At 51.3% G+C, this 15,754-nt stretch overlaps 1 protein-coding gene across 1 annotated transcript in view; it reads right to left on the bottom strand.

The window, feature by feature from the left end:
* Positions 1–2,961: 2,961 nt before the first annotated feature.
* CAMTA1 (calmodulin binding transcription activator 1) overlaps positions 2,962–15,754 on the bottom strand; it is a 694,930-nt gene continuing 682,137 nt past the window's right edge. Inside the window, exons 21-23 of the mRNA XM_014546182.1 lie at positions 15,478–15,552; positions 12,339–12,369; positions 2,962–4,689 (exon numbers count right to left, since the gene is read on the bottom strand). Coding sequence (XP_014401668.1) covers positions 4,657–4,689; positions 12,339–12,369; positions 15,478–15,552 — 139 coding nt within the window. The 3' untranslated portion in view covers positions 2,962–4,656. The remainder of the gene's footprint in view (positions 4,690–12,338; positions 12,370–15,477; positions 15,553–15,754) is intronic.

The raw sequence follows: 15,754 nt of genomic DNA, 5'->3' as shown, positions 1-15,754 counted from the left end.
GGCAGGGCCACACGAGGGCGCTGGGGGCCGGTATCTGCCAGCCAGTGCGTGCGGACCCTGGGGGACGTGGTGCATTGCCCAAAGGAAAACCAGGTGGGCCGCTTCTCGGGCGGTGACTACATTGGAGACATCTGTGTGTTCCTGCTCAACTCCCCACATTAACCTAGCAGCCCCGCAGACCCCACATTTTCCCAAGAAATCTGTTAAAATGAGATATGCAGTCCATTTGGGGCATTTATCAGACATTGATTGGTTTGGGTTCGCTGTCTTCGTATTCGTGACGCGAATAAGTATTTGTCATTGCACATAAGGGACTGCAGTTTCTACACTGCATATTCCTGGGTCCCTAGCACAGAGTAGGTCTCTAACTTTTGATCCTATGGAGGCAGAGGCACATAGCTGAACGCAGAGGGTTACTTGGCAGTGTTTTCACGTTGTAACAAAGTATCCCTACCAACATGGGCAACTCCTGCCTTAAAAACAGACAAAACACTAATAGGTCATGTGGCAAATTAGATGAGACCCGGAAAATAAACACTAACCTGTCTTTTCCAACTGTAAATGGAACAATTTGAAAAGTGAAATGTTAGTATATATTAGAATAGACAAGAGCGCGTCACAGAGGAGGTGGGATTTGAGACTTTCCCACCAAAGGATGAACAAAGGCCACGAACAAAGTAAACAGTGGAAATGGCACGGACCAACCAGAGGGAGCAGGTTGGGGCGCAGGTGAAGGTAAGATGGAATGAAGGCTGGACAGACAAGGAGCATGTCGTTTAAATGCAGTGGCTGCAGAAACCATCGAGGCCCCAGGCAGAGCGTGCAATCTGTCTGGCAGTGGCGTTGAGACGGATGAGATGGGGAGGGGCCACCAGGGAGGAGTCAGCTGGACATGCCTTTTAACACACTTCAGAGGATTGTAACGGAAAAGGTGAATTTATTTATGGATCTTTATATTTTTATTGATTTCAGAGAGGAAGGGAGAGGGAGAGATGGAAACATCAATGATGGGAGTCATTGGTCAGCTGCCTCCTGCACACCCCACACTGGAGATGGAGCCCGCAACCCGGGCACGTGCCCTGACCGGGAATCGAACCATGACCTCCTGGTTGATAGGTCGGGCCTGAAAAGGTAAATGTAGACTGGTGTCTTTACCATTCAAATAATTGCACTGGGGCAAATGATACATTGAGTGGTGCCTGAGAAGATAGTTGAAAGTGTTATAGAAACAGTGGATCTGCTATGAAATTTTTCCCATCGTGGACATATTTGAAACCATGTAACATTCTATGTCAAAACGTCACATCTGGATCTAAGGAAGTACTTGAAATTATTTCACATGGTTTGAAACGTGCCCATCCAACTTGGATTGCAGTATCAGGTAAAGTTAAAGCAACACACACACACACATAATATGGGGAAATTTTCTTCATTTTTAATTTACAGCAGAAAGAATATAAAGCATTCAGAAAACATTTTCCATATTTTTAAGGGCAATTCAAAACATTTTGCATGGTTTCCAGCAGCTGAATTCTTCAACAGATCCATTGATTCAATGATGCTTTACATGCACAATTACAAAAATAAAACTTACAAAAAAGAAGACATCTAGACTAGTTTTACATGCAAGTCTCAGGGACCCCCCATTGGGCGCCAACTACTGTGTGGAACTGCCATAAGCGACCGTGCAGCCAGAAAGGGGTTCGAGTTAGTGTCTTTATTTCGTTCACACAGTACAGCTGATTTCAAATGGGTAACAAGAATAGCAATGAAATCTTCAGGAGACAGAATAAGATTAGCTATTAACTTTTATAATGAAATCCTACTCCTGGCACTTGGGAATTCAGATTATCCAAGAAAGCTGCGCTTATCTATCATCTTATATTCAAAATTAAGATTCATAACCGAGGAAAAGCGGTCAGAAGTGCTTCGTATCGGTGGGAGCGTACTGGTACCTCCCCTAGGATTCACAGTTGTACTGCTACTTCCTGTCCCCTCCGCGAGAACCCTCCTAATTCTACATCAGTCTTTCTCTTCCCGAATTGTCGAACTCACTCAGCGAATAATGTAGCATGTGGAACATGAACAAAATAAGTGTGAGGGTTAAAGCAAACCCACTGAGGTCATTACTCTTGTCAAAAGATCAGTTATTTGTACCAGAATAAATGGAATAAACATCTAAATTCGGCATTAAGACAGGATATTCTGAGAGAGCTGGCTTTCACGTTCTATTCCCACTTAGGAATGCAATTGTGTGTGTGTGTGTAAATGACTGTGTCCTCCTGTAGGTTAAACTGTAAAATAAAAGGGATCGTGGGTGGGGTGTGGGGTGTGGGGGGGACTGCAACAGCTGTAACGTAACCCACACATTTAAAATAACAAAATTGAGTCAGCTCAGTTTACAAATGTACAGATGGCTACTAGTTGTGGGGCTGTCACTGTGGTCGAAGCTGATCACAAGCAGTAAGACGTATACTGTACAGTAATTTGAGGTTGGCAGTGAAAGGAATTAAAAAACAAGTACAATTATAGAAAAGGCACCAAGAGCACTGACCCCAGTGTGTACCTCGATCCTGTTGTGTCTACCTTCCTTCTGAAAAGACACCAGTTTAAAAGCTTATTTGTGAATATTTTTAGGCTTCACAACGAGCCTTGAGTTTTAACTTACAGTTGGCAGCCAGAACCAAGAAAAAAAACAACACACACACACACTATTATTTCAGCTTTACACCAACTGGTCCTGAAACGTAACCTGGGAATTTTTTAAACTGGCATCAGCAGATGCGAACTGGATTCTCCTCGATTGGACGTTAGTAGTTGAATGTTTAAAAGCATCAGATTTCTTTGGCTCCTCGTTCTGTGAAAATAGTCATATGCCGTGACATCCCTACAAGACCAGTCTGCATCTCTTAAAGTTTTAGTTATTTCTTTTGTGTGCAGTTTTTTAAATGACATGTTCTGATTTCCAGCAGGAGATATGAAAACGTGAGACATTTTTCTACCTTTTGCACTATTTCTTTTGTCAGGGTTTGGTCGTTCTAAGTATTCTTTGTTGGAGCGAGTGGATGGTATTAAGCTGTTTACGGATTCATCTTATGATTATCTGTTTAGCAAAAGGAACTTAATTTTCTTAAGCAATATTAGCATTCACATTACTTGGCACCATTGGCAAAATTTTTTTTTTAAATAAAATAAAATAAACTCCTGGTAGCCAAAATTAAATGTAAACATATCCTTTTTTTTTAAGTAATGTTACTCTGCCTTTTCTCCTAAGTCTAAATACAGTAGCTCTTTTTTTTATTTTTTTTGCAGTTTAGTCATGCTTTAGCAAAATGTTCTTCTAAAGAACATTTAAAATAAAGTACTCTTATAGTGAAATAAAGTTTTTTTTTGTTTCATTTTACAGACCATAGCCACTAATGCTTTGCTTGTGTTCATTTCTTTTTTCTTGATTTCATGCACATATCTCTTTGTTTTAATATATACAATATATACAAACAATACATCCACATTTTTCTTGCTCATTCAGACAAAACTATACAAATAATTTTATCTTGCCATGTTATTGACCTTTGTGAATAAAATATTTAGCAATTAATATAATCCCTTTCAAATATTTCTCACTTTCCATCTCTACCTTCTATATATATACACAGAAACTGCTCTGTTTGGATGAGATATAGCCAAAAATATGGAATTTACTGGCCAGAACGCAGCACCACGCTGATCTTTTAGGTGGCAAATGTCCAGGCAAGGTTTATGATTCCTCAGAATGACTACACTTCCCAGGGTTACTGGAGAAAGCTACATGCTCTACCGATTCTCTAAGTAACCCCCATTGCACATGAAAGTAAGGCAAAAAAATTAAAGTGCTGAACATGAGAAAAGGGACACGATGAGTCCTCGCAGGTTCCTGGGGGGGTGGGGGTGGGGGCGGGGACAAGAAAATAAATCTTCACTCTGGAAGCGGTTTCTCCTCGTTTCCCATGCATTACCCGTTTGCCACGCCCGCCCCTCTGCAAATTTCCACAAGACATTAAAAACCTGCAGATTTTTTTTTAAAAAGTTGCATTAAGTGTGCTGTCGAGGTTAAAACAAGAACAAACGAAACAGTGAAGGAAATGAGAACGCACGGACGCAATAAAGATTGGGGTGATCTAAGCCCTCCACTGACAACGAATCCCGAAGATTCAGCCTCTTGGAAGCCACTGGCAGGTGCGGGAGCAGCGTTCTCGTGTTGCCGGCGCGTCCCCACCGCTTCTTCCCTATATTTTTGGTATAAATATTTGTACAGTTCCACGCGATGTTTGAGTACAGCCCTATGTGAGCGGGAAAGCGGCCGCTTCCCCAGGGGGAGCCTCTTTCCCTTCCTCGCGGCGTCTGGTTTTCCCGCGACCCAACAGAAGATTGAGTTCCATGATGTCTCGCTGATCAAATTAAAAGTTGTCCATGAAAGTGCAAATGCAATGAACAAAACATTCCTGTTAAAATCCTGCAGCTGATCTCTCCAAAACTGCAGAGGGATTGTGTGTGTGTGTGTGTGTGTGTGTGTGTGTGCGCGCGCGCTTGTGTGTTGTTGCATGTCTCTGCTAAAAACAGAAATGAAAACAGTCTGAAAAGCAATGTCACATTGCTAAGGGATGCTGCTGTATGTCTTCAAGTTCCTTGGCCTTTTTCAATTCTTTCACTCTGCAAGAGAAACAAACAAAACACCAGGTGGTAACTATAGAGTGAAACTGACCAAACCCAGGAAAGGGCATTCCCATTCCCTCTAAAGTAAACAAAAAAAAAAGAAGAAGAAGAAAAAGACCATTTGAGGACTGATGCCAAAAGAACCCGTTTAACTGCTGGGGGACATACTCCAGAGGAAGGGGGGCCCTTCCTGAACCCCAGCTCTGCCGCCACCTGCTCCCAACACAAAGCAGAACCGAAACCCACTTCACGAATCGAGCGCAACAGTCACGTGTGCGTCTCAGACGATGTTAACTGTTCAAACAGCTTTCTTCTCGGCCCGGTGGACACCATGAGCGCCCTGTAATTCCTGTAATTCCAGGTGACACAAGTTCGGGGACCTGCACACGCCTCTATGCGGGTGCGGCCTGGCCTAGGAAACCAGCTGCCTTTGCTCACAGACTCAAGGTTGTCAGAGGTCGCGGCCCTGAGCTCACACCTGCACAGCTATGGGCCTCACCCCAGGGGCGTCTGGTGTTCATGCTCCTGACGTGCTTCCCAGAGGAGATGTTCTGGTCACCGCCCCCTGCTCCCAGGGGGGCAGCCATAGGGGGCAATGCACGTAAGGGACTTGGTTCCAGGTGTCCCACATGGTGTGCTAACCACATGCAAATGCAACTGTTACAGAGTCCTGGGAAGTCGGTATCAGCAAATGATTGGTTACTGACCACCTCTGGTCTGTTTTCATGTAAACACTCGCCGCGGTGTTTTAGCGGGACCCCGATGCAGACGAGGTACCGGGGCAGAGGCCGTGAGCGCTGAGAAGAGCTCTCCTCACTGACCCATCAAGACCCCGCCGTCACGGCAGAAGGATCCCATGCCGTGACTCCGGGGTCGCCCCGCGTGCCCCATGGTAACGTCTGCTTCCCAAACACGGGAGAGGCGACCGTGGCCAGCAGAGGGGCGGCTTCCCAGGGCGCGGGGCTGTACTTGCACAGCCTGGCGGGAAGTCCGGCTGGTCTGTCTGACACGCGCCTTTCGGACCCGGACCTCTAACACAGAGGTCAGTAATCCCACACAGTTTCAGTTCTCGGAGTGTCACGCCTCTCCTGGGACCTGCAGTTCTATCAGCATATTTACATTTCACTGCAAAGCAAATGCTAGTTTACTTTCTGGATAGACTCGAGCGGGCAGAAAACGTTCTGGAAACCCCATGGGGAGGAGACATTCGAAACCCCGCGGCGAATTATCCAGGCGTCTGTTACAGAGGTGGCGCGTCTGCTGGGACAGCCGTTCAGGACGACGGCTCTATTTACCGCCTCTGCGCAGAACCGCTTCTCAGAGGAGACGCTCCCATTGTACCGTCATTAATACGAAAGGGCAAGATAGCAGTGGGCACCTCGCTCGTCTGATTAGCTGCTGCATTCAGCGAGCCCAGCTCGATCAAACCGTGGATCTTCAAGACAGTTAAGTCCCTTTCTTAACAGGCACATTTAGAAGGTGTTGCTGTGTTCACAACGGCACCCGGGCATTACTTAGTTTTAAGTTTTGTAAGGAAATATACCGTGGGTTGTGAAGTGTTCGGGTAACCCGGGTATGGCCACACAGAGGGGCGCATCGTTCTAGGCCCTGATTTTGGACATGCAGACTTGATCAGTCGGTGGCGTTTTAAAAATTGAAACATGCTAGAGTCTGGGTTCAATTTTTAAACATGCAACGTCTATACTAGCAGCTCTTTGGCTGGAGAAATGCAAGGCATGCAGCGATGCCACGTGTACTTCCGGGCATGCAATTGTCTGCGCCTGCGCAGACCTCAGGTGCTGAGTTAGGGCAAGATGTGCATGCTGCTTCGAGTGCTACACTGTATCTCTGCTCTCCCGCAGGCCTCATTCACAAATATGCACCTGACTCCAGCACCGAGGAGACCTCTGGAGGGAGAATTCTTAACTCCAAATCCGACAGCATAAACCAAAGACAGCCGTTCCCGCGTTTTCTAGAGGGACACAGGGATGCTTTAAAAATACCCAGTTCCTCATCGAGATGAGATGAAAGGAGAGTGAAGTATAACCAGAAACGTTTTACAGTTTCATACGAAAGAATCTGTCGTCAGCTGGTCACGACGGGTCTAGCCTGAACAGTTTTCTTTAGTTAAAATGGCCATGTTTGTGTTTGCAGTTTCTTTCTGAAATAATTAAAAAGCCAGCTACGTTTTCATAAGGTTTTTAGGTTGCCATGTAAATACTCTGCTATGAAATGAGTGACTGCCTTGCACACCGCTAAGGGCAGAGATGGCTACGGCGGTTGACAAGGGAAAATGAGACACGGAGGTCGTCCGACAGTTTCAGATCCATCGAACTCCCGAGCTAATGTGGAGAATTCATTCTTAGCTTCGCGCTGAGGTGCGCAGACACTGGCATTGTGACATCGAAATGTCTCAGGTAGCCGGGCTGTGGTGGCTCAATGGATTGAGCGCCGTCCCATGGACCAAGAGGTCCTGGGTTCGACTCCCAGTCAGGGCCCACGCCTGGGTTGCGGGTTCGATCCCCAGTAGGGGGTGTGCAGGAGGCAGCTGATCAATGAGTCTCTCTCATCATTCCTTTTTCTATCGCTCCCCCCCCTCCCTTCTTCTCTGAAATCAATAAAAAAAATGACTCAGGTATGTTTTTAAAAACAGGAAGTCATGGAGGGAGGACTTGCGGGAAAAGGGAAGAGAACACTTATGTTCCAATAGCTGCACAGGTGACTTAAAACTTGTTACCTTCTCTAGTCCTCATGACACCACCTTCTCCCCAGTTTGTAAATGCACAGGATGGGATTGATGGACGTGAGCAGCTGCCCCGTTAGCCGATGCTCCAGTTAACAGACGGCAGTGCAGGGGTTCGAGGCCACCTGCTGCCTCCAGGATCCCAGGCAGCAGGATAACAAAGGAAGTGTTTCTCAGGTTCTTACTTTATTGGTTTTTCCCAAAACACTTGATAGAAGACGCATCTGGAAAACGTCCCTGGCCTGAGATAAGTGTGTTGTTGAAAACCGATGACAACAATCGCATTTTCCCATTCTCGGATGTCGTCCTCTGTATGACCCAGTGGTGAGTTTATTCCAACGTTTTAGAGAGAAAAAGTACCTCCCCATCAAATGCACGTGTCGATTTCTCAACATAGATTCGAAACGTGAAAAGAGTGGGCCTAAGAATCAGGGGAATGGAAAGATTTTTAGCCTCGTTCTCCAAGCTGCGATGTGTAGACCCCGCTAAGGCTCTCACAGTCTGCCCTACGGGAACCCGGATGGAGTTCCATGGGACCGGAGGGCAGTGTCGGGGTAAGAGAGGTGTCTGATTGTTTTGTTTTCAATCAATTATCAATCCAATAAAGTATGTGTGAATGTCGCACTGTCTCCAAAGACACAGAAAACAATGAGTTCTCTTACTGGAGTGGTTTAGAACAACACCCGATACTGTCATTTTTTGTTAACGAATTCTAGGGAATAGAGGTTTCAAATCAGAGTGTTTCCGATAGTTACAGGAACTTGTTGTTGGTTCCTCTTAGCCAAGTTACAAATAATCCCTAAAACGCACAGGTCAACTAAAACCCTACCGACCATAGTAAGGACACACAACAGTAGTCCCACAGTCACCATCTCGGGGAGAGTCTACTTGCTTGCTCGTATTTCCGAGCTAGAATGAGTGGGGAACTCAGGGAAAGAGAGGTCTGGCAGTTTTCCAGAAAGCCCATTGGATTGCAAAACGAAAGAGACGGCGAGGTCCAATAAGGAGGACCCAGAGCAGGTGTCTGTGCTCCAAGCAGGCCCCTTTCCCAGAAGAGGCAAGCGAGACGACCTTGAGGCTGAAACGCCCCCCACGGTGACACATCCCCATCCAGTGCCTCGGGCCCCTCCCCCTCGGAAATCGGCTCTCATCAGATGCGACCAGGGAAGTGGGAGCGCCCACTGCGGCCTGGGCTCCGCTCCCTCTCGGCTGAACGGCCGCCCTGCCAGGCGTTGCTGGAGGGCGGCCCTCACAGAGAAGCAGAGAAGCACGTGTAACAGCACAGAGTCGCAGCAGAACGCGGGGAGGACCCGCCCGGGGCACCTCAGGGCGTTGGCTCTCGGTTAGTTGCCTAGGTAACGGCAGCATCTGCCAAGTCAAGTGTTTGGAAACCCAGTGGTCAAATATAGAGAAAAATGTGTGGCTTAAAAACGTGTGTCCGGGCCGGGGCGGCTTGAAGGCTGGAGGCTGAGAATCGACCCAGGAACCAGGGGGTCAGGGTCTGATTCCCGGTCAGGGCACCTGCTGGGGTTGCGGGCTCCATCTCCAGTGGGAGGCGTGCAGGAGGCAGCCGATCCATGGTTCTCTCTCATCACTGATGTTTCTGTCTCTCTATCCCTCTCCCTTCCCCTCTCTCTCTCAAAAGAAATATCAAAAACAAATAAATAAATAAAAATGTGTGCCTAAGAAGTGTGATCTTTTCTTCCTCCAACTGGGGTTCCTTTATCCCAGTGGGACAGCGCCACCCACCTTCACTGACGTGGTAACTCAGCCAGCGGTTTCCAGGAAGACTCGGGGAAGGGCCCCGAGCGCCCGCTGCCTGTAATGACCTGCAGTGACTGACTGTGATGACCTGCAGTGCCTGTGATGACCTGCAGTGACTGACTGTAATGACCTGCAGTGACTGTAATGACCTGCAGTGACTGACTGTAATGACCTGCAGTGACTGTAATGACCTGCAGTGACTGACTGTAATGACCTGCAGTGACTGTAATGACCTGCAGTGATGTGACAGGTCACGAAGCCCACGCCTCAGGGATAGATCGTTATGAGGGCCCATTCCTGACCATTTCCCTTCTGCGTGGGGACCTGGGTTTCCGCCATCAGATCGAGGAACGTCCTGTTACCTGCCCGGCACAGCCCACGGGGAAGCAGTGCTCCCGGCAGGTGCGCGGGGGGTTCTCGGCCTCAGCCATCCTGCCGGCACCGGCCGGGAGCAGCAGGCACCTCTCACCAGGGAAGGAGTGGAAGCTGTCGGCTCCACCTCCGTGTCCAACAAGCTTCCTCCTAAATGGACAGCGAGGGCCTCCAAGACCAGACACACCCCTAGGATGTCAGCAAGAACCTGGAGATGCCTTTTAAGGCTTTTTTTTAGCCTTTTTAAGGCTAAGCCTGCAGGGAAAAAGCTTTTCCTTAGCCTTCCCCGAGTGAAGACAGAAAGTGGGGTGCATTTCTGGTTGCTGTGCTGTGGGCCTCGGCTGCTGTGTCTCAGTCCCGGTGGCTGACATCGTCCCGAGCCAGGGAGCCTCTGGGGCATTAACCGAGGGGTTGGGGTCGCCCGGTGTTTCACAGACACTGTCCCATGACGTTTAACTAAGTTTCCAACCAGTTCTCCTCCTGGGGAAACCGCGGCGCCGCTGTCAGTGCTTCATCAGTTGACCAAGTGCGTGTATCACCTTCTTTCACACCAACTCCAGGGAAGTGGCTTCTCCCCAGAGAATGTTCTGCCTCCGAGAGCCAGCTCAGCTTGGGGACCACGAGGAGGAGGGTCCCTGCGACGTCTGTGAGGGGACAGGGAGGGAGCGATCGCACTGGCCGTCAGACAAAGCCAGAGGCCAGCTCTCCCTCGAGTCACCGGGCGAGGTAAAGACGAACATTCTAGAAGGACCCGGAGCCTTCTCAGCTCCTCTCCCCAGACCCCTCTACAGGCTCTGGGCAGAAGGAGGCTATGAATCCTGACTTGCTGAGGGGACTTCTGGGAGCTCAGGACGGATGCAGGGGGCACCTGGGAAATTAAGGCGCACAGTGGCTGGCACTGAAGAGCATCCTTGAGAAACGAGGTCTTAAACACGGTCCCTCACACGCCAGGAGCTAACAAGCCTCACGGCACACAAGTAGCCGCTTTGACTAAATGCCGGCTCCTCGCAGCAGACGAGTGTGAAGCTGGTATCACAGCCAGACAGAGCGGCTGTCAGTTCAGCGGAATCCGAGGGCACGCAGTGTTCCCCTCGGAAAAGCTTCTAAATGGACGAGGCGTCATCTCTGTGTGCAGAGGGCGAGAGGGACTGGGAAGAGAGCAAGGAGACTTCTGTCCCCTTCTCCTCCTGAACCCCAAACACAGGCCCCTCCGAGCCGGCTCTGCCACCCGGGACCCCGACTATTCCGCGCGCCTAACCCTGGCGAGGACGGACTAGTTCCACTTACAAAAGCGCGTAGCTGCTTCCTTATGATCTTTTACACAGTGGCCCCTTCGATGTGACGACCCATGGGTTTACATAGGCGAGACTTTAAATCTTGTATAGAAATGAGGCCTGGTTTCGAAGAACTTATAAAAACTCAATTCTCCTGGTACTGCAGGTCGGCAAACTAGGGCCCCTGGGCCGGCTCGGCCCGAGCGTCTCTGTAAGGGCCATCTTGTGAGAAGGGCTACCCACTCTGCCCAGGGACTCTCCACAGCTGTGTTCCAGCTGCGATGGCAGAACCCAGTGGTTGCCATGGAGACGGCCTGACCTTTGAAGGAAAAGCTAGCCGACCCTTGGCTTCCGCTAGAATGAATTGACATCAGCGTTGACACAGATGCAGTCAGTGGGGAGTAACACCTCCGGAAACACGCGAAGCTTCAGAGGTTTTGAAGGCTGCTCTTTCCTCGGGAATCTCGCAGGTGACTATGTGACGTGTTGGTGTAGAGTGGAGGAGGAGGGGTGCCATGGGAAGTCGAGAGAGATTCCCACGTTATATTTCCGGGGCGTCTTCTCTCAGCACGACGTACGTACAAGACAAACGTGGACAAATTAATCTACATGGAAGCCTGTGTTCGGTGACTTAGATGCCCGGGTTTTAAACCTGTTTTCTGGCATGAAATCCTTGATTACCACTTAAGACATGTCCCAGTCCCACCGGCGGGGACTCTCACCCCGCTGCCCGCTGACACATGAGCATCCTGCTCTGAGGCCTAGCGAGGCCCCTGCGCCATCATGTCTTTAAAACGCCAATGATGGGAGCATCGCCTCTGAGCTGCAGCAGGACACACGGAGGTGCGAGCCCTCGCACCGCATCCCCGGCCGGCTTTGCCTTGAAACGCTGGAGGTCAGCTCCGCTCGCGTTGTTACAGCGAACGTCGGGGCCGATGCTGACAGGGCGGCTCTGGGTACTGACTGATCTCGCAGCGTTAGGGAAGGGAGATTAGAAAATAACACGGGAGGGACAGGGGCCTGGGGAAACGGTCGTTCTACACAAGAGAGAGATTCATTAAAGATCACAAAGCCGAGACCACCCAGGGAGCCTTCTTGCTTTAGACATTTGCACCCAGCAGATGAGAGACGTTCTCGAGGCAAATGACCTCGCTCACAAGTACCCACTCGCTCCCTGTTTCAGCCTGAGAGTCCCACGTGTGCCCCCAGCCGCCCGTGTGCACCGGAGGCGTCTCCCCCTCCTCCGCATGCCCGGTGCGGCCTCCACGCCCCCCCTTCGCTTGCTCATGCATCGGGCATCGCACACCTACCCGGGGTGACTGTTCTCCTACGAAGGAGCAGTGTTAGTAGTCAGGGTTAGTTTCACTCGGGTCTCATTTCATTCAATGGATGTGAAACTTACTGCATACCTCGGCGCAGCCCCATGCAAGCAAGCAGAAAGCAAAGACTGAAAATGGAGGCAAGGTGAACGGGCCTGCAGGCAGCTCACTCACCCTTTTGTACAGCCTATGGTCCGCCAGGGGGCTTCAGACAGTAAAACAACACCAGACAGCTATTAGCACGGAGGCTCGCGACAGAGGCTCACAAATAGCTTTACTTCAACACAAGCAGAGAGTTTAAAGTGGTCCCTTGGATGGGAAGGGAGCGTGGTGGTCTGGTGCGTGAGATGAGCAGGTAGGGAATCTACCAATGTATTATTTTTTATTTCCTATTGTTATTATTTTTGTTTAATCCTCACCTGAGGATATTTTCCCCATTGGTTTCTAGAGAGAGAGAGTGGAAGGGAGGGAGGAGAGGGGGAGACAGAGAGAGAGGGAGAAACATCGACGTGACAGATCACGCCGATCGGTTGCCTCCCGCAGGAGCCCCTACCAGGGCTGGGGAACCTGCAACCGAGGTACGTGCCCTTGACTGGGAATCGAGACCGTGACCCTCCAGTCCGCAGGCGGATGCTCTGACCACTGAGCACAGCAGCCAGGGCACCAAGTTATTTTTAAGTCTAGAAACGTTGGGGTCATGTGACAGCAAGTCCTTAAGCGATGGGACTCCTGAAGCCACTGCCTGCCCACCTGCCTAAGAGGGGTCCCGGGAGGCCTCCCGTTTTGATGCCTCCAAGTGACAAGCCACACGGAGTGCCTCTGAGAATGCGGCTCATGAGCCTGATGGAAGCAGGGCCTCACCCGTCCGTCCGTCCGTCCGAGGGAGGCATGAGCTCCACCTCCCAGGGGAGGCTCTCGGGGTCCCCTCGGCTCCCGCATCGACAAGGAGCGGAGCGAGTGCCATCTCAGCTGCGTCCAAAGCCCAAAGGTCAGTGCAGTCTCCCTGCCCGCGTCTAAGACCTGAACCAGGGGCGGGCACGTAACCGAGCGGGCCGACAGGGCCTCTCACCCCGAATCACGGGCAGACCTGCAGTTCATAGCCTGACCTTCTCTTCCTCACACACCTTCCTGTGGCCTGCCCAGGTCTCTGCCAGTTAAAAGAGGAACCTGTGACGGGCAAAACCTCCGTGGCCTTCTCCTCTGCCAGTTCATGAAAGAGGACTCTAAACAGGAGCAGAGATGGCTCAGCTCAGCCCGCTCTGGAGGTGGCCTTTCGCCCGCGCCCGATGGAACAGCACTGGGCTGTGGCCACAGAAAGAAAAAGCTCACAGTCACCTCACCGGGGCTGTATCGCCTACCTCGTGGTCAGAGCCGAGGCGAAGGCTAAAGGAACGGGAAAGATGAACTGGTGGACATTGGGTTTGCTGGAAGTGGCCTCAGGAAGGGACTGTAAAGACAATTTCTTTGACAACAAACTGTCTGGGAAGCAGGCACCGCAGCCCCCCCCCTACCCCCCTGGAAGAGGAGGGAGCCCAGGGGGCTTCGCGGGAAGGAGGGTGCTGACCTCCGTGAGCGCGTGGAAAGGGCGGGGTGGGGGGGAGGGAAGGGGGTCCTGGACACCCTCCTGGAGGAAGGAAATAAACCCCTCTCTTCGGATGCGAGGACTCCACGCAGGACGGAGTGACACAGAGGCTGGTGTGGGTGAGGCTGGTGGGACTGACCTTGTTATGTCAGAGCACAGCCCACAGGGACCTGCCTTTCCTAGAGAGACCTGTGTCCGCATCAATGGGGCGTCTCCTGGCGTCTACCCGCCAGCTAATCCCGGTGGAGAGCGAGCGGGCAGCTGAGTGTATGATAGCTCCTGGCAGAGCATTCTGGCCTCCGGACACCCGCCATATCCGAAAGGAGGCACTTTTTAAAGCAGCGGTTCTCAACCTGGGGGTCGCGACCCCTTTGGGGGTCGAACGACCCTTTCACAGGGGTCGCCTAAGACCATCGGAAAACACATATATAATTACATATTGTTTTTGTGATGAATCACTATGCCTTAATTATGTTCAATTTGTAACAATGAAATTGGGGGTCACCACAACATGAGGAACTGTATTGAAGGGTCGCGGCATTAGGAAGGTTGAGAACCCCTGTTTTAAAGATTTTATTATTGCTAACGTGTGGCTCCGGCCCTGGTCCCTTCTGTTGCCATGGAAATGGATTCTTTTGTTCGTTTAAGTAAAAGTACAGGCAGCCATTGAGCCCCTGTGAAGACTCAAAGTCCAAATGCTTTCCAAGTTCGCAGGCCGATGGCTTGAGGAGTGAGAAAAGCGAAAGTGAAACGGAACCTCTAGGAATCGGACTGGACCTGACATGGGCTTTCGGGGTGACTGGACAGGCCGGGCCGTAAGTGAACAGCACGGCTCCCAGAAACGCCAGGACCACAGGGACAGCGGCCTGGACGCGGCCGGAGGCCACTGTCACAGCCGGCGGCCTGAGTGAAGGAAACCAACTCTGCACCAGCCCCCTCCCCGAATCCAAGGACAGAGCCTGATCTTCACCAAGGAAAGTCCAGCTCAGGGGGGAAACACGGAGAAAGCCCGCCGGCCTGGCTCCCCGGGAAGGGGCGGGGTCTGGGAACCCACTGTCTGCTACTGAACGCGGGCCTCTAACCTCAGGGAGCGCCCTTCCCTAGAATCTCTCCGACCCTCCTCAGCCTGGCTTTCCTGGCCGCCGGCCTGGCTCCCCGGGAAGGGGCGGGGTCTGGGGAGCCCACTGTCTGCTACTGAACGTGGGCCTCTAACCTCCGGGGGCGCCCTTCCCTAGAATCTCTCGGGACCCTCCTCAGCCTGGCTTTCCTGAGGGATTCGAGCCTGCTGTCTGCCACGCGTCCAGCAGAGGGCGCCAGCCACCCCCAGACAGTCCACTTCTCTCCTTCCCTGGAGAAGAGAATGCGTTTCTTTGTGTTTTGGATGCACAATATCCCAGTGAGGCTCACGGTGAAGAGCAGACTGCGATGGGGCACGAAAACCACAGCTCAGAGGGAAACGTGGAATTAGAGCTCATCCAGCTAAGCTGTCCTCACACCGAAGTAAACCAGAAACGCCGGCACGGAGCTCCGCTCGGCACGGCGCCCAGCTCCCAGCGGCAGCAGCTCAGCCCCTCCTTAGGAGTTCTATGTCCTGGTGCCACTGGGAGGTTGGCCCTGACTCTCTGCAGGAGGGGGGCTGGCTCTCCGTGGGGGCGAATGAGCGGCTCAGTGATCAGGCTGTTCTGTGAGCCGTGACGAGTCAAACGCACAGATGCGGATGCATGTACCTACCTGTGGCGACAGCGTCGTAGAAACCGCATTATTTTCCGAGCAGCTTGATCCTGCTTTTTGGTTAGCAAACTGCTCCTGCAAAGAAAGCCAGAATGTTCACTGTCGTCGCGAGGAGGGTGCTGTGAAGCTTCCTACGTGGAAGCGGGAAGCTCGCGGCCGGGGTGCTGGGATTATCATGACACAGTGCGTGTAGCAAACCCAACAGCGGAGCAGAACCCTGGAACCCTGGACTTCCATGGGAACCGTGGGGGCGTCACTGGGGAGTGGGCAGTGGGGT

This window comes from Myotis brandtii, unplaced genomic scaffold, assembly GCF_000412655.1.
Source record: "Myotis brandtii unplaced genomic scaffold, ASM41265v1 scaffold434, whole genome shotgun sequence".
In the NCBI taxonomy this organism is placed as follows: Eukaryota; Metazoa; Chordata; class Mammalia; order Chiroptera; family Vespertilionidae; genus Myotis; species Myotis brandtii.
This window is presented reverse-complemented; position numbering and strand designations above follow the sequence as displayed.